Raw genomic sequence first — 20,200 nt, forward strand, 5'->3', positions numbered from 1 at the left:
TTTTTAAATTATGATACTTAAACGTATAAAATACATAGGAAATTCATTTAAAATATATTTAAAATATATTGCATGCATGAGATTCAAAATCAATATTAACAAAATTTTGAAAAAAAATCAATCAAAAAATATTATTATAATCAATTTCATCGCAAATTTAACCTTCCTTATTATACATCACAAGCAGTGGCGTCAGAAGCAATTTTTGATGGGTGAGCTCGCTTTTTTTTTGATAGGCAGCCGGCAGGTTCGCTTTTTTTTTAATATTTCTCATATAATATTTCGAGATTGCAGCCCACACGGTTCCGACGCCACTGATCACAAATAATACTGATTAGAAGTTCAAATCTCTTATATAAAAATTATCAAAATAGTTATTGAAATCATAAAGAGATTCAAAATATTATACTTTACTTTATTATGACCTACATTAGAATATATCTAATTATCACATTTCTTCTGGTTGAAGAAGTTCTAAGAGAGCGAACGTTTGACCGAAATTTGAAGGCATTTTTAAGGAACTTTGTATCCAATTAGATAGTTTCTTATAATTAGTTGGTTGAGCATAGCGTTCGTCAACCAAAACAAATAGCCGCGTAATCGTTTATGTGCCTAATGGCTCTGCCGATGCACTGATTGACGGCTTTGAAACACAAATTTCATAATATATATCACCAGCTTTATTTTTGAAATGAGTATTTAAAAATGATATTTTTTCTTTCAATTCTAAACTAGTCTTATTAGGATAAGGAACACCTACAACAATAACGCAACGACCTAAATCGTCGCTGAAGTTCAAACCCTCACTAATCTTACCGCCTACAACGCCCAACATTAAGGCACCGGTTATGTTGGATTTTTTATTTTTAGCCTGTTTAATACATTTGCTATAGTTTTGTAAAATACTATCTACTTCACCAGATTTTTTAGGTTCACGGAAAATTAATTTTCTTTTCACAATATTGTCTATTGTTTGATTTTTCTTAAAAGAATCGTATACTTGTTGCTCATACTCGTAAGACGGAAAAAAGCAAACAATTCCACCAGGAACCAAGCTGCATATATTTTGTATTATCATTGACAGATCTTGCATCTGGAAATGAAAACAAAAACTGGTTTGAAAATATAATTTCACCAGTAATCTTGAACAGTAAATATAATTTAATTTTTATTAACAACTATATTTATGAATAATGTAACTTTAAATTTTGTCGGCAAATATAAAATAACAAAATTAATTATCATTCAAAAAGTAATGATTTTTCTTTAAATTTTCTATAAACTAGTTTAAATAGTTTTCTAATTTCTACAATTTTGAGGAAACAACAATTTTATTGACACAGATTTATAGTATTTTTTAAAGCACGCGCCACATAAACTTAAAAACATATTTATTTGTATATTATAAACAGTCAGACCATAGACCATAAAATACATATGTTAAAATTATATTAATTCATTTATGATTATGATATTGAAATTACAGGATTTTTTTTTAAATAATGATATGCAAACACACATCGTCGTCGAATTCTTCTAAATAATTAATTAATTTCATTACAAATGGTGAAGAAAAACACTGTATGATTTGCTTTATTTATGATTTTCAAAACAAAATCCGAAAAGAAAAATTATTAACATACTTAGTGTCACAGTACAATGTGTAAGCCAAAATTTTTCATTATGAACTAACAATTATGAGCAATATGCACTATTACTAACAATTTTTAATACGGCTATATTTCGCATGAAAATGTTGATAAAACAGTACAAGAGTAAATATTTTTCTCATTATTTTAAATCGTAATTACTGAACAATAATTATATAGTTCAGTAGTTCAATTTAAAAAAATATAATAAAAAGCTATTCCAAAAACTTTTACGTAGTATAATTATATTGTGATATAACAAAATGCAACTATATTGTGTGAATTTTGCAATTGACTGAATACATTATAAAAAAATTATATTTAAATAAATGTTATTTCGCCATATTTTAGTCTTTAGTTTAGTGTGTCGAGAAATTTGTTTGATTTTGAAACATATTTAAATGAATTTGACAAAGAAAATATCATAATTATCAAAAATATTCAATATATATGTCTTGATGCTAAACTTGTATCATCATGCAGCAAGCATCTTGTTTAAATGAGGTAAAAACAAACAAAATAAAATAATAAACAATGCCATGGCTCAATTCTGAATTAGATTGAATATTAATTATTCTAATATTTTTATACAAGATATCAATCATAATAAACAAAAATTGCTTTTAATACACTTATCATTATCACCAGACATAAACTTTTGAACAAATTCAACAGGTGGTTTGTGCCGGTCTACTTGGTAAATAATTATAATCTGAACATGGTGCTGAATGACACATATTTTAAATTTCATTTGATCTCACACACATTCATACTCACTGTACAAATATTTTTATATTTATAAGTATGACTCAACAAATTGACTTAAAAAATATTAAAATAAAATAATATTTCAGCATTTTACTCACCAATTCCGCACTACATCTATTTGAATAATTAAATAGGAGATCTTTTCCAGATGGTCCTTTCGTCATTATAATTGGACAAAGACTTTCTTCTGGTACAACATGACCACAAGAAAATATATTCACCCGAGTTATTTCTTCTGTTCCAAATAATTGCAAGCTAAAATCATCAAATGGTTGCATAGTTCCTCCAGCAACAATCACCTAAAAGATTACACCAATAAAAATAAAATCAATTAAAAATATTATATACAATTAAACTTACCGATCTTGCTTTTTTTACAAGATCTTGAAAATGTATTCTTGGATTCAGAACTAAATATTTTATAAAACATCTTGAAGGATCACTAACTTTGGATACTAAAACTTTTCCATCTTCATATTTCTCTGTCAAAGAAGTTAAAAACGCTTGCAATGCATATAGGCAACTCACTGGTGATAAAGTAGAGTCTTTTGACTTATCCGATGGAATGTTTTCTTTCTCCACAATATCTGTTGACTTTTTTGATTTATTATCTTGAATTTGCTTTAAGTGCTTTGCTTTGACCTGTTGTTAATTTCTTATCTACTATTTATCTAAATGTTATTCATTTGAATCTGAATAGTGTCGAGCATATCCTAAAAGAAAAAAACTGATATAAACTGGAAGGAACATTATCTTAAAATTGAAATTTCATAATATGTATGTATATATTATATATATATATATATATATATATATTATATATAGATGGATATAGATAATATATATATATCTAGTATATATATATAGGTAGTAGAGAAATATATATATCATATATATAATATATAATTATATAATATATATAATATAAATATATAATCTATATATATATATATATATATATATATATATATATATATATATAAACTCACCGGCAACTTTTTGTACAAAATTGTTACTATCGCAAAAATTAACAATTGGTAACAGATTTATATTTTCAAACTCTCCAAATAAAACAAATTCAATGGTTGTATACATTGTACTACTTTCAATTTTGTCAGTAATTTTAACTATTTGTTTTGTTACAAATATTAGTTGTGAAAGTAGTAAATAATTTCTATCACTCAATCTTATACCATATTTTTTTTGATATGCACGAAGAATTGCCAATGCTAGAGTAGCTTGTTCAAATGTAAAAATAGAACTATGAATATTGGTTATTGTATCCAGTAAATTATGAGCTTCATCAATAATAATAACATTATTCTCAATGTTAATACCACTAATTTCTCTTGTGCGTTTGCTTAACAATGTTTGATAAGGTACTGCTATAAATTGGGCGTCTTCCAATGCATTTCTACTCGCATAGTATGGGCATGCATTTAACGATTTACCCTCTTTGATTAAATCTTCAACATCTACTATATCAGATAAAATAAAATCTGTTAATTCAGATACATTATTTGAATTTTTGAATGCACAGCATTTTTCTGTTCGAACTTTTTTTTTTTAATAGGTTTTTGAAATTCATCTGCCCTTGTTGTTTCTGAACTTTTACCTTTTTGTAAATCTAAACACCTACAAAGACAAAATATGTTATTTAATCATGGTTTATATTATCATCATTTATATTACAGAATTCTCATACACTTTATTTATACTAATATATAAATATACACAAAATAATTTTTTTGATAAATATTTACTTTTCATTTATAGCTGTGTTATGTTTTAGGGCTCGAACAGAGGAATTCAAGCAATAACTTTGTCTGGAAGCCAATGTGACTACTCTAATATCACTGTGTGGACTTTTACTTATTTCTGCAACTATTTGTGATAATTGAGAATGAGTTCGTGACGCAAATATTATCTAAAATATGAAATAACTGTATCATATATAAGAACACTATTATAATAATCACAAGAAATAATTGGGTTAGCTCTATAATAATATTGGTTCAGAATATATATATACCTGTGTTTGTGTATTTTTTAATTTTTCATCCTGCAAATCATCTTCGACAACACTTTCAGTATCATTTAATATGTATTCATCTTCATCTAATTCCAAATCATCTGACACATTCTGGGTAGACTAAAAAATATTGGTAAATAGTACATTACTATTATTTACATGATTTTAGAAACCATGAAATATCATATTTTGAACTAAAAACTATTAACATTTGACTATAAATATTTTATCCACTAAATTGTATTATGAAGGTACTCTTACAAGCAAAACCATTGTATTACAGATATTTATTTGTGCCATATCAAATCATGTCTAAAACGTAAAGCCACTTTGTAATGTGATCATAAAGAGAATGCACTAATATGAAATTACATAAAACACCATTTTCAAAACATTTAATGAAAATAATTTCATGACACATGAAACATAAGACTCTTAAGTTATATTTTATTTATAAGTACAAATGTCCCATAACTATAAAGTTAAAAATTATTAAATACTATAATCAAAATATATTATTTTAATAAGAGCATAAAAATTTGAAATCAAACTACCTTTTTATCGATGATGTTATGACTATTAACAGATCTTGCTTTTTTCTTCTTATGTTTAATTTTATTCATTCGATCTTTATAAGTTTCTATATCATTTAGTTTTTGTTCAACTTTACATATTTCATCATTATATAATTTTATTTGATATTGTTCATTTATCCAGTCATCTTCTTTAACAGAAACTTCATCCTTTTTAATATTAATTTGCTCAATTTTTTTTATTAGTGCTTTGACTTTTCTTTCCTCGTGATCTGCAATGACATAATTATTACATCTGCAACTAGTTTAGAAACATGAGTAATAACAAATTAAACATGCAATAAAAATATTTAAAGCATGTTTTTGAAGTATAAAATAAGGAGTATAATGTCATACTAATGATAAAGTAACATGATATATAAAACATCAAAATGTTTAATACGCAGATTTTTAATCAAATTCAGCAATAAAAAGCAAGGCAAAATAAAATAATAAAAAAGGAAATTTATACCTTTTAACCATTGTAAAGAGGCACAAGCTATACTCAATGACTTTCCCGTACCAGTGGGGCTTTCAAAGATACCCAACTGTCCTAATTCTAAAGTTTCATACAGTGTTTTCATAAAATCTTTTTGAATTTCATATGGTGGAAAAGGAAATTCAAATTGGTCTGGTGGTTTTAAGATAAGGTCTATTTCTTTAGGATCCATTGTTCATATATAAAGTATATACAAAACGATGGAAAAAATTGATTTTCAATGGCAACAAAATTTTAAAATATAATAAATGTTCAGACTAATTGTTGAACTACAAAAAGTTCTTTTTGTATTTATTGTACGCACAATTATCAGCCACTTGAAAATAAAAAAACTGATTTGCTAAAAACAACTTTTACTTTAATTAACCGTTACAAATGCAACTGTCAAATTAATTCATACAAAATATTATTTGGGACATAAGCACCCTCTTACGACAATAAATTATACTGTAAAATATAGTAATGACACCCACACCGGGCCGAAAGCAAAGTTTCATACCAGGAATATTTGTGTTGGGTGTTTTTGAGGATGACAACTTTGTAAGATTTAGCTGCGTGTGATAAATAACCCTTTTAATTTAGTAATTATGAATTAATCTAACTAAATAACTAATTAATAGATTTTAAAGAAATGACGAGAGCTCGAGAGCTACATCAAAACCAATCAAAACAGTTGACGTCATTATGATGTTGAAATGTCATGTGTAAGGAGAACGGCCTTCTAAATATTTCAACACACAAGCAAATCTCACAAAAATCGAGATTTTTATATGAAGTATCATGTACAGAGAAGATATTCATTAAATTAATCCCTTTTTTATTTATCTACATAATTCACATGCCACTCCAAGTTATGATTGCAAGCAAAAAGTGAAGAATATCTGTTCCATTCTAACTTGGCATATAGTTATAAAATTTTTCTGAGTAAAGATTATTGACATGTTTTTCTTATGAAATAATGACGGATCCTAATGAAAAAGTGCTTCAAGAGCTGCTTAAAAAAGATGGCAATGGTGTATGTGCAGATTGCCGCACACCTAGTATGTGTACAAAATTATATTCATATCATGCCAGATTATTTATAATATGTCTGTATATACAGATCCAGAATGGTCATCCTACAATATAGGTATATTTATATGCACTCGATGCGCTGGGATACACAGAGCTCTTGGAGCTCACATTAGTAAAGTGAAACACTTAAAATTAGATAGATGGGAAGACAGTCAAGTAAAACATATCAGCGAAATAGGTAATTTTGCTGCTCAACAAAAATATGAAGAACTTGTACCAATATTTTACAGGAGACCTGGAATTAATAGTCCTTAGTATGTATTGCATTATCTACTTCACTTAAAACAAGAAATATGAGATATATTTTTTCTTAAAGTATTTTAATAGAACAATGGATCAAAGCCAAGTATTTGAGAAAAGAATTTACTTCACAATCACCAGTACAATATATATCGGGACAAATGAGTGGAATTTTGATGAAGAAAGGGAAGGATGATAAAAAGTTTGTTTATTATTATATTCTATGATAGGTTCATAAAATTATATAAATAATTTTCTATTTGTTTTTTCATTTAGCCTTATTCCATATATATAAGTGGTACCCCGACATAAGAGTTAATTTGTAAACCATGCTTGTATGTTAAATTGCTCATATCTCAAAGCAGTTTCCCCATATAATGCCATTCATTCGCTCTAGCACTTTGGGTTTTGTTAAAATTTTTTAATATTAAAAAAAAATTTACTATTTGTTTTTCCTGTCGTTCATGATATTGCAAAATGAGTTAGAGAAGTTTCATTGAACAAATACCATGCTCGAATTATTGCAACTTTTCTGGAGTGATATAAACAAACTTTTAGAGTTTAAAAATCTGCTTATGAATTATTGTAAGGCCCTTAGCTATAGTTTTACCCATTATGAACTCCGCCTGTTTAAACACAGTGCATATCTGTGATGTGTTACGCTTGTACATTCTCTTTAATTCAAGAGACTTGGCCCTTTGGACACGTGAATATAAAAGTATGGAATATTTTATACGAAAAAAAAAAGGAACTCAACATATATAACTATACAATTACTATAATGGTATTATGGAAAATAGTTATGTATATAAAATATAAACTCCATTTGTATAAAAATATAAACAATTTATTGATTATAAAATTTCATGATATGAAAAATGACAAGTGATTTTATTTTCTCTCCAATCTCCAGTTTGCTCGGTTCCCCACAGTATAATGTATGGTTAAAATTTCAAAAATTATAATAATCGATATTACAATTAATATGTAATTGAAATTACTAACTATAACATAATGAACTGTAATAAAACAGCAAAGTTTTTCTATAGTAGGATAATCATTGTTACAAATAATGAAATTTTTCGTATGTCGAAGCAACAAATCGCTCATGTGGCGACTCGTATCTTAAAACACTCGTATATTAAGTCGTAAGTCAGGGTACCACTTTGGTATATGCACTTACTATTAAAACGTTTGAATTGAATATTTCATATTACTTTTTTTTTGCTGATTTTGACTTCTTTTTATAATATAATTTCAAATCAAAGGTATCATCCAAGAAAATTTGTGCTTAACGAACAAGATGACACACTAAGATACTACATAAAAGAACATAAAGATCCCAAAGCAATTTTACGCATATCAGAAATCAACGTAGCGCTAGCCCCTCAAAAATTCAATCATAATAATTCTATGCAAATATCGTTCATGAAAGATGAAACAACTCGCCACATATATGTTTACCACAACGATTCAGAAGTTTTGATTAACTGGTAAATATGATTTATCAATAAGAATTAATCAATTGATAAATATGTAAATCATAATTAATTGAGATAATTAATTTCAAGGTACACAGCTATAAGATGTGCAAAGTTGCATAGATTAGAGATTGCTTTTCCAAGTATGAGGGAGAACGATCTGCTTGAACATTTAACTGATGATTTCCTTAAAGAAGGCTGGTTATGGAAAACTGGCCCTAAAGTATCTGATTCATATAAAAAGCGATGGTTTACTTTAGATGGTCGAAAACTTATGTATCATGATGATATGTTTGATGCTCATCCTAAAGGCGAAATTTTTATTGGTTTGTGAAAAATATTTTTGTATGTACATCTATTAACCCTTACCGCTCGGCACTGATTCAAAAACAATCACCAGCGACTCGGAGTCTGACGAAAACGTATCTGCTGTAAACTTGATATTATTGTATATGTATGCAATTTGATTTATATGAATTTGTGGGCATTGAAGAACGTACATGTACAATAATATCTAAATTTATTTTAAAGCAACTTCCAATAGACAAAGCGGCAGTGTCGTTATAAATACTTAGTGTTGTGATAGTTTTTTCTCATTCCACAGAAAAGTGTAATACATATATCGTTTTTTATATATCTGTCTTTTGTGATTAAAATTTTGCTTTACAAGTTTGTCAATCGTTTTTCCATATTTACAAGAAAAAATTGTATAATAAAACTAGTGGTGTTTGGCATCGTGCCTTAAGGCAAGTTGCAGAAGCTTCCAGTGCCATTTTTTTTAAAGATTAATTTTTTAAAAAATTACTGCTTTAGCTGCACTGTTTTAGCTGCATAGAGATAAAATATCGAAGCGCGTAAGCGCCGCCCATAGAAATATAAAGAAAATTGATAATCATTATTAAAATCTCCATAAAATATCTGATAATTTGATGTGCATATGTCTAATGATCATTTTTGGCTGCCGTAGTGTAAGTTATTGTAGTCGCCCAAAAATCGGAATTGAAAATTTTTACACTTTTCGACATTTTGAAGGTTTCTGAACATTTTGGCATAAATGAGAAAAAATGGATGTGTGTGTGTTTTTTTTTGTATAGTGAAGGAAATGCCTTTATGCATCCCAGACTGATGTGTTTTTTTTTGTATGCCTTTATGCATCCCAGACTGGAAAAGGGAGGTTTTAGTCGGTATTATACCAGGGCGGTATTTAGTCCGACATACCCAGACTGGTGTGTGTGTGTGTGTGTATGTATGTATGTATGGATACAATTTTTCGGTCACGTTTTCGGGCGCACGGATCAACCTATTTGAATGGTTCAAAAAACATTCGATTCCTATTGATAGGGAGATGTGCTGATTAGTTTTTGACAAAGGCAGGTCCAACAGTTACGGAAATAAAGAGCAAGGAGTGCAGAAAATAGAAATCGAGTTTTTGAGAGAACGGAGTATCCGATTTGAAAGATCTAAAAAACATTCAATTAGTAGGCCCAGCCATTTCGAAGATAACATAGCTAAATGTTAAAAAAATGGCAGATTCAAAGAACTTTTTGCTTGTTTTAACAAAATAATTGATTTTGGAAAAAAAAATTGTTTCAAAATGATTTGAAAGATCTAAAAAACATTCAATTAGTAGGCCCAGCCATTTCGAAGATAACATAGCTAAATGTTAAAAAAATGGCAGATTCAAAGAACTTTTTGCTTGTTTTAACAAAATAATTGATTTTGGAAAAAAAAATTGTTTCAAAATAATTTTTTTTTTTAAAAAATTTTTTTTGTTTATCGAAAATAAATCAGATTTTATTTTTAATTCTGATTAAAGTTCTAATAACAAATAATTTCAACTTTGCAATTCAGTTTATATAGTTCTTATAAATATTAGACAATGTTACAATATTTTATATTTATAATAATCTATTTGAAAACATTCGGTATTCCTCAAACATTTCGTTACGGTACCAGCAATTTGCCTTAAGGCACGATGCCATACACCCCACTAGTTTTTTTTACTTTTTTCACTGGATCTCCGAAACCACTGGCCCTGTTATCCCAGAAATTTAATCAATTCTTGATCTTGTCAATAAAAGTAAAATGTTTTTTGAATTATTGAAATCGGACGCTCCGTTCTCTTAACAACTGAGTTACCGTTTTTGACACTTTTTCCCTTTATCTTCGGGACGGCTAGAGCTGCCTTTGGCACGTCTCCTTATTAGTACGAATCGAATGCTTTTTGTATTATTCAAATCGGTTGATCAGTGTTCCCGAAATCGTCGCCGAAAATTTGTATCCGCACACACACACATATCCATTTTTTCTAAGGTATGCCAAAATGTTTAAAACCCTTTTAAAGGTAAAGATAAATAAAAATTTGCATTTTCGATTTTTTGCGATTTCTATAACTTACCCTACGGGAAGTTAAAAAGATCCAAAAATACTAGACAAATAAATAATAGTAAACTTTGAAAAGAGGGCCTCGGTCTTATCACTGCATAAGTTTATTATAAGAATGAGCAACCTTTCTAAATCACAGGTCTCATTTAATTTTTAAAATTAGATCATTTATTAATGACAAAGCTTGATACTACTAGACATTATTTGATAATTAAAAAAAAAAGAAATCATAAGAAAAGAATAAATTATAATTAATTTACTGATGGGAGAAAGTTGTTAAAATAGATAAAATTCTATTTAGAAATGCTTGGTGGATTGCAGAAAAATATTCTGGTTGCTCATTCTTGATTTATTCTATTCGACACTTTACATTTATACGAGTCATTGTATATACAAACTGCCGAGTGTCAAAGAGCCTAGAGATAAGCTAGACTTATGTTGTCTCCTCAGGAAGACAGCCGAGTGGAAAGGGTTAATGAACAGCTGATATGACAGAGTTGATACCTATACACTAGATAACCTTTGCTTTTGGTGTAAGCACTTATTATTGTTTTAAAACATGTTGCATATAAGTGAATTTAAAAATTTCCTTTTAGGCTCTATTTAAAAATTTAACTAAAGATTTTACAACAGGTAACATGTTACAAGGCTATAGTGTAAGAATAGGTTCGAGTGATGGGGTTCAAGAGCAAGACTTCACTTTCACTTTAAGAACTCCTGATAGAACATACAATTTATCATCCACAAGTGAAGCCGATAGAGATGAATGGATATCACAATTATCTCATATTATTGAAAAGCCCATGAGTAATCGGGATTTTGCTCGTAAGATTTTCAGAAGTAAATCTATTAAAAAAGACATTTTTCAAAGAATTAATACAAGATTTGTTTTTTAGTTGCTGGTAAATTCGTTGGTAGAAGTCGTTTCTTGTAATCTGAATAGTGTATTTTCCCCCACAAGTTATGTGAGAAAAATGAGAGATTATTTAAATAGATTTAAATAGATCAATAGTATATATATAATATAATTATTTACTTATTAGGCATATTTATAATCTAAATTGCCATAATCACATCCCACTGCCAGTAGATTGGAATATAATCTGAAGAAATTTGTATAATGCAAACAAATTATTTAAAAAACTATAATAATATTATCGAGAGTATTTTAAAGAAATAGATATTTATCAAAATAATATTTATTATATACAAAATAGATAAAAATTAATGGTTACCTTAAACCCTTCTTAAATTTTTGAAATCTTGAGTTTAAACTTATCTGGTTTATTAAATTTGTAATTTCTTTAATTTTAGATGGAGATTTTTCACCAGGGTTTGTTAGAAATGATAAAGTTTTAAGTAGCTGAAGTCGCCTTACTAATACAGATTTATAATGATTATTGCTTATTCTCCATTGTTTTAATGTGATTTCAATTAGCCGTAGAATTTCTCTTTGAAGCTCAAACCAACAAGTCATATGCTGATCGGACATCTGAAAGAGAAGACGTTTTATTCAAACAAATTTTACCAATGAAATTTTTGTACAACTATAGATCGTACAGAAGATCATAATGACTTGTAAAAATGTGAATATGAATAAATATGGTTAACTTTGCCAGAAATATCCGGTTGACAACTAAGTGAATGTGGATTTTTGTTAGAATCATCATTCCACTTTCATAAAACTTTTAGTTTTTATTAGCAAAAAAAAAAAATAATCAAATACAATTTGACATCATCATAATCATTGAATTGTTTACCATTCATGAAGTTTTGTGAAGATCAGAACAAAAAGAAATCCGAAGTTCCAAGGTCAAAACTATATGGTGAATATGGCAAAACATTAGACATAAAAATCGATCGTCTTACATGCTTTTTTACCTTTGCAGAAATAAAAAAGCAAAATATGACAAATTTTCGATTTGATTTTCCATCTTTCAACGAACACGAAATAAAAGCTGCGCGATCGATCAAAAAACTATTTTACATATTGATGGCTAATTGCCTTAGAATTACGAATTCCAACCTACTTAGTTGCCAACCTAATATATTATATTTTGTGTGCGTGTTTATACATACCTTATATGTCCCAATACAAACTTTTATCATAACCTCCAGTCTTACAACATTGTTTAGATTAGACAATATAAAGCTTAAAACATTTGAAGCAGTTATATCCAAAGAATGGGGAAATGTCAAACTTTCTGATTTACTAAAAAAATTATAATAAATTAATATATTAATTAGACCTATAAGCAAATAAATAAAATATAATTATGTTACTGAGAATCTTATTTTTATATATGCGATTATATTTTTATAAATATATATATATATAAACAGATAAATTTTAAATGTATTTATCATTTCTATACCTTTCCGGAAATATTGTGATCGTCGGTAAATCATCCATGGTGAGTTGCCATGGTACATCATTGTAATCCATATCAATTCTCACAAACGATATCTTAGTAATCGATTTCAGTAAATGACTTACATATAAAAAAATATGCCATGCATACTGGCAAAATCCACAAAATGGGCTGTAGTATAACACCACTACTGTCTAAAAATATGTTCAAAATTGTTGAATTAAGTGAAAACGAAGTGATATATGGGAGTGAATCAAAAAGTCCTCAATATTATTTATTAAATTAAATTTATTGATATACAGGAGTACCCTGACATACGAGTGACCTGACATATGGGCGTTTTGAGATACGAGCCAACAAAGAAGTGATTAGTTAGCTTCGAATGATGAGCAAAACTCGAGATACGAGCTTTGAGCGAGTAAGAGTTGTTTAGAAAAATATTAATGTCAAAATGAAAATATGAATAATTTCGTCAGTTAATATGGAATAAATATGGTTAACTTTGCCAGAAATATCCGGTGACAGCTAAGTAAATGTGGATTTTTGTTAGAATCATCATTCCACTTTCATAAAACTTTTAGTTTTTATTAGCAAAAAAAAAAAAATTAATGAAATACAATTTGACATCATCATAATCATTGAATTGTTTACCATTCATGGATAGCAATGATTTTCTATTTCCATGTAAAGATTATTGTGTTATTTAGTATAATAATAATATAATAACATAATATTGAAGCTAATATTATAGTCAATTATTTTATAATTTAAAATTTATTTTATAGTTAATTCCAATATATATTAGTATTAATTATGTAGTAATGATATAACCACGCAAATATATGGTGAATTATTTTAACATCTGAAATGTTGATTATATGTTAATAGTGATTGTATAGTTATATATGTTGAATTCAATTTTGTATTGATTTTAATGCATTAACAAAATACAAAATACTATTATATTCTTAGATCTAAAAAAATGTACTTGTCTCTTGAATTAAGCATAAATCTATTGAAAAATACGAGAAAGGCAAAGAGCATAATACATCATAGAAATGTACTGTGTTTAATGGATTTAAGGAGTTGATAGGGGCCCCAGTGAAGGCCCTTACAATAATTCATAAGCAGCTTCTTGAACTTTATAAGTTTGTGTATATCATACCAAAAAAAGCAACAGTTCGTGCATGAGAGTTGTTCAATGAAATATGCCTTAAATATCATCAAAACAATATTAAATAGTAAATTTATTTGCAATATTCAAATAAATTAACAAAACCATAGTGGTGGAACGAGATAATGGCATTTCAATATATTTATATGCGAAAAATGGCATCGAGATACGAGCGATTCGACACACGAGCGTGGTTACAGAAAGAATTACTTGTATGCCAGGGTACTGTAGCTTAAACTGTTTTAATTAAATTAATTAAATTTGAACTTGACAGAAAAGTTTCAAAACTATTTATTTTACTTATATCATATTTCAAATATTATGGTTTAAGAGATAAACTTACCTTATTCTGATTCATCACTTGGGGAATGAATGTATCGGAGCTCAGTTCAGCAACAGATACTATTCCCAAATTTCTATCATATTGCTTCATACTTTGGTATACATTTTTCTCAGTACTATATTTATGAGTATACTGACTAGTCTTTGAATTGTCTCGGAATGATCGATTCTCAACTTTATTACTATGTTCCCAAATAAATTTCTTAACACTTGATGGGGTGACCTTTTCTTTTAAGATGCTTTGATATTCCATCTGTAAAGATCATAACCTTGTTAGTATAATGCCTTATCAAGTCCTTATTACTTACAATAAAAAATCAATACAAAATAATTTTTGTAGAACAATATGTCTACAAAAAAGTAAACACTGAAATACAGTTACAAATTAAATAAAGCACATATATTGTTGTGGTTAATAATTATAGTATAACTGCAATAGATATTAATATGCTAAACTAAGAATTTAAATAACTTGAAGTACAATGAAGGACCATGTAAATGGCAACTAAAATACCAATGTTAATCAGATTTTACTTGATTCGAATCAACTTGTATCAAGCCGCGAAATATTTACTGCGATAAAATATGTATGAACACAAATTTTCATAAATATAGAATATAAAAAAAAATAATAATAAATATAAAAAATAAATCATGAATTAAATCATGCGAGCCACCCGACATCAATACGCTTAAATGTATCACCCGACTCCAATCGGCTTTATATGAATTTAACCGCATTCATTGACTAACAATATCATCCGACTTGAAGTCGGAATGATTCGGTTTCAGCTATAAGACTTTAATCTACTTCATATGACTCAAACCGAATCAATCCGACTTCAAGCTGTTTGAGCGATATGACTCCAAGCGACATGAGTTCGAAACAGATACAATGCGTCGTCGTTCTTGCGTGTTTATTTATTTTACGGAGCGCTGAGAGCGATTTTGTTTGTAAAATATCAATCCTAATTTTGATAATAATTAAGTGTTTTAGATTTTAAATGTTATCAGAATAAACCACTCAAAATTATGAAACGAGTTTCGGGAATCTTTCAATATAATTCTCTTTTGAAACAATTACTAAATATCAGGAAGCCAGTAAATTATATTTAACTTCTGATTATAGTAATGGCAAATTCATAAATGAAATTAACTTTCAGCTCTCAGTTCAGATGCGATCCTCTACTGATTATATAGCAAAATAAACAATCAATCCATGATTCCAAATATTATTTTAAATGCTTTAGTGATGCACAATTGTTTGGTAATCTATTATTCTTAAATTAATTCAAAATTAAATCATTTTTAATAATTTTCAGAATATACTTTTTGATTTTTCACAATTTATGTTTATGTTAATTTCTACCTTGTCGGTTATATTAGTTAAACTAACAATTTTGATTATAAATTTGGATCACATTTTACTAACTAAATACATCCATGATTTTTTTTTGTCCATATATATATACTTGATTCGAATCATGATTTGGATCAGGTTTTTTTCTGATTCGAATCATTCAAATCGGGAATTTTTCGAGTCAGCACATCACTAAATATATATATATATATATATATTTACATTTATCAATAAATTGAAAATGAAATTTAAAAAAATAGAAAAATGTTTCTAAATATTTTAAATATGATAATTTCTTTTGTTTTTCATGATCATACCTCATTATCAATTATAAGAACAACAGTTTTATTCTCCAAGTCCAGGAGTTGTACTCCAATTTTCTCAGCAATATAATGGTACATTTCTGAATCCAATGCCAGCAAGGATAAACTTCTATTGTTCTGACAAGCAAGCCCAGATATATTTGGAGCATCTGAAAATGAAGATGAGTTTATTATGTGTCGATGACAAACACCATTTTTTAACTTCCCGAAGGGCAAGTTATAGTAATCGCAAAAAAATCGAAAATGAAAATTTTTATATATCTTTACGTTTCAGAGGTTTCTGAACATTTTGGCATACCTTAGAAAAAATTGATGTATGTGTGTGTGTGTGTGTGTGTGTATGTATGTATGTATGTATGTATGTATGTATGTACGTGTGTGTATGTATGTGCGGATACAAATTTTCGTCGACGATTTCGGGAACACGGATCAACCGATTTGAATAATTCAAAAAACATTCGATTCGTATTGATAAGGAGACGTGCTGATTAGTTTTTGGCGAAGGCAGGTCTAGCCGTTCCAAAGATACGGGGCAAAAAGTGCCAAAAACGGTACCTCCGTTTTTAAGAGAACGGAACGTCCGATTTGAATAATTCAAAAAACATTTTATTTGTATTGACAAGATGTAGAATGAATCAAATTTTCATAAAGCCAGGTCTAGCGGTTTCGGACATCTAATGAAAAAAGTAAAAAAAAATGCCATTGGGCGGTTAAAAATGATCATTAGACATATGCACATCAAATTATCAGATATTTTATAGAGATTTTAACAATAAGTATAATTTTTTTTTACATTTCTATGGGTTCCGTACCAATGCTTATGCGTTAGACGGCGGCGCGGCACTTGCGAGCTTTGACATTTCGTCTCTATGCAGTTCAAGCAGTGCGATTGCTTTGAAAAAAAGTTCAAAATTTTCAAAATATGTTTTAAAAAAATTTTTTTTATTTAAATAAAAAATTTTTTTTTTTCAAAAAAAAAGTAATTTTTTGTCAATTTTATAGTTTCTCAAAAATCTATTTTTTTTCGAAGTAAAATTTTTTCAAAAATGTTAATCGTTTTTAAAAAAATAATAATTTTTGGTACGGGAAGTTCCAGCATTTTGCCTTAAGGCACGATGCCCTAATTGCCTTAAGACAGAATTCCACTTACAGCTAGTTATTACTTTATCTTGTAGTAAATTAATATTAACCTTTATTATAATTTGTCTCAAAGAAAACGGGTTTACTCTGCAAATCAGCTTCCAGTAACAGCAGACACTCATTTGTTTCTTTAATTTTGTGCAAGTTTTCCGCACTATAATAATCATCTACCTTGCTAGAGTGAAAATTTGTATTAATATTTTATTCTTTATATTTGCAAGCACACATACATAATCAACCCGATTCAACCATAAGTCAATAGCAACTTATCCCATGGTACACGGAAATTACCTAAAATTATTGATAATTTTTTTCTCAGCATCATTTTTATTGCATCTATCATAAATATGCTCGCCATGTTTCTCATTTTCGTATTTTTCAATAAAACAATGTTTATCCAATACTGAACATACATTGTTATTTGGATCTTTAGATGTATTGAACCATTTGCTAACAGTGATGGAAACTTCTATGTTTTCTACTACATTTTTTCGCATCTGATTATTTGATTTTGCAAGCAATTCTTCACAGAATTTTACTTTTTCATAGTACCTCTCTTGATTCTCTATAGAAAAAAAATCAATGCCTATAAGCTGAGTTTAATATTAATATATATTCTAATTTCTTTTTTTAATCTTACTTGCTCTCGTTAATTGAATATATTTTGATAACTGAGCAACCCAAGGGTCATTATTACAATTATAATATTCCAGACCAATATGCTTCAGCTAAAAAGTAACATATATATATATATATATATATATATATATATATATAAATAAATAAATTTAATTATTATATATTTACTCAAGCACTCAAATAGACAATAATCGAATATGGATGTCAATAGTCAGCTAAAGTCTGTCTAAGATTTTTATGCCTCTAGACTTAAACACCATGAAGTATAAATGGCACTTACCATGTCATAAGCATCATTAAACTCTCTAAATGCATTTCTTGGAGTAAATAACAATAATGCAGATCCTTCCATTAAATATGGACTAAGAGTACTTGACTTAACGCCAGGAAAATTTATCCACATTGATACTTGATGAAGATTTGATGATATCCATGTGAAAAGATTATTTGTATTAGGCACTTTATCAGATTCATAGATCTAAGAAAAATAAGATGCTATATTTAATTGAAGTAAAAAATATTTTAATTGAAAGAAATAATTACCAATGTTTCGTTCCACAAATAAATTCTATATGAGGGAAGACTATTTACACCAAAACTATCTCGAGAATGACCTGTAACCACTGCAAATCCGATTTCATTATAAGGTTCATGATCTATCCATTTCAATGCAGTCTTATATAAAATATCATAACTTGTTGGAAAATATTTAAAGTCAACATACCCAACAATAACAGCCTTAAAGAAAATTAAATTTAACATATATATAATAAATAAACATTTAAAATATTGATATTATTTACATCATAACGTGCTAATAAATCAACAATATCATCTGGCTTAGTAATCCTGTGCAGAGGGTTAATTGCAGTGTTTAAAAATCTGGTCATATGCGATTTGCTTATTGGACCTCTGTATTGTATACTACCACCATAACAATTAACTAATAAAAAAATTGGCCAAGACTGCACCTTGTAAAAAACAATTTCATCTATTAAATATGTCTTAATATTGTTGTTAATAAATGACACACCTTTGTTGTATGCTTATCTCTACATTCACCACCTGGTGCCCAACAATTTATGGCCAAAAAGTTTATCTGTATGACAAATTTTGTAATGTTAATCGAATTCCCCAAAATAATTTATATCCATTGTACAAAAAATATATACCCGATCTTTAAAAATATCAGCCACTTCATTAACTACCTTTGCAGCATATTGACTTCTAGCATCCCATGGAGCATAGTACATGAAAAACGAATATTCATAATGTCCAATACTATAAAACGCTCCTTCCAATTGACCCCCATACCAGTCTTGTACATTTGAATTTATGGAGAACAATGGCCCTGAGTATGGTGCTGGAGAAATAACTGGAATTCTTTCAACAATTTTCAATATTAATAGCGCTAAGTAGAAGATGAATATAATAATATTCCAATGTAAGAAAGTCTGCCACTCACGATCTTTCTATTGCTGAAAAAGCTACTCTAACAATTATCAGCAAAGACAGAAATATTTCTTTTCTATAATTATTCATGAGAAGCAGATAACGATTATTAATTTTTGAATGATCCTCGTTCATTGCCACATTGTTCGAATTATTTTTCTCTCCCGTACCGACATTGATTACCGATCTGCCAATGGCTCCTGTCATATGTGAAAGTATTACACGTCATAACCTATAGAAAATTTAAACGTCAAACACTAGATATGGTTGGTAGTTGTTTGAGTTGGCAACACTTGAACAAACATTTACTTACGAAATTTAAACTTTATTTACGTTAATGTAATATTGCATACAGTGTTTGAAATGGATGTAATAATTAATTTGTATTTTGCAGGATTTACGGTCAAATGATTGAATTTGTGGCCAATCAAATACAAACTGCAGGCAACTGCAGGTGAGTCTGATCATATATTAAAGAAGAGTATGTATTAGCGTAAAATGTTGAAACTTTTTGTATAGTTTTATTTTCTCGAATATGATGAGAATAATGTGTATCTTGCGCACTTTTCTTTAAAATCATAAAGTCTAAATAAGTAATATAGCAATTTTATAATTTGAAATACCTTCAACTTAATTATTTAATACTTAAGTCTTAGTCTTATATTAATATAGTCTTACCTCTCAGAAAAATCTAAAAT

At 28.1% G+C, this 20,200-nt stretch overlaps 2 protein-coding genes and 1 pseudogene across 2 annotated transcripts; 1 reads left to right on the top strand and 2 right to left on the bottom strand.

The window, feature by feature from the left end:
- Positions 1-448: 448 nt before the first annotated feature.
- Positions 449-5,729, bottom strand: LOC113386131 (annotated as a pseudogene).
- A 297-nt stretch (positions 5,730-6,026) lies between these two features.
- On the top strand, positions 6,027-12,084 carry LOC113375075 (arf-GAP with dual PH domain-containing protein 1-like). Its single transcript, XM_026615026.1, has 9 exons — positions 6,027-6,060; positions 6,141-6,560; positions 6,623-6,848; positions 6,911-7,036; positions 8,103-8,327; positions 8,406-8,641; positions 11,334-11,525; positions 11,597-11,665; positions 12,015-12,084. The coding sequence occupies exons 2-8, from the start codon at positions 6,479-6,481 to the stop codon at positions 11,632-11,634; spliced, it is 1,125 nt and encodes a 374-aa protein (XP_026470811.1). The 5' UTR covers positions 6,027-6,060; positions 6,141-6,478; the 3' UTR covers positions 11,635-11,665; positions 12,015-12,084.
- On the bottom strand, positions 11,740-19,694 carry LOC113386142 (thioredoxin domain-containing protein 11-like). The gene is made up of 15 exons (XM_026623945.1): positions 19,516-19,694; positions 19,223-19,433; positions 19,084-19,149; positions 18,854-19,021; positions 18,594-18,788; positions 18,331-18,528; positions 18,052-18,139; positions 17,703-17,976; positions 17,462-17,586; positions 16,266-16,420; positions 14,590-14,841; positions 13,076-13,266; positions 12,780-12,912; positions 11,936-12,192; positions 11,740-11,803 (listed from the first exon to the last, which is right to left on the bottom strand). The coding sequence occupies exons 1-15, from the start codon at positions 19,635-19,637 to the stop codon at positions 11,740-11,742; spliced, it is 2,499 nt and encodes an 832-aa protein (XP_026479730.1). The 5' UTR covers positions 19,638-19,694.
- Positions 19,695-20,200: the final 506 nt, after the last annotated feature.

This window comes from Ctenocephalides felis, unplaced genomic scaffold (genome assembly GCF_003426905.1).
Source record: "Ctenocephalides felis isolate EL2017-DRISC unplaced genomic scaffold, ASM342690v1 CF-g0.4_SCAFFOLD_00845, whole genome shotgun sequence".
NCBI lineage: Eukaryota > Metazoa > Arthropoda > Insecta > Siphonaptera > Pulicidae > Ctenocephalides > Ctenocephalides felis.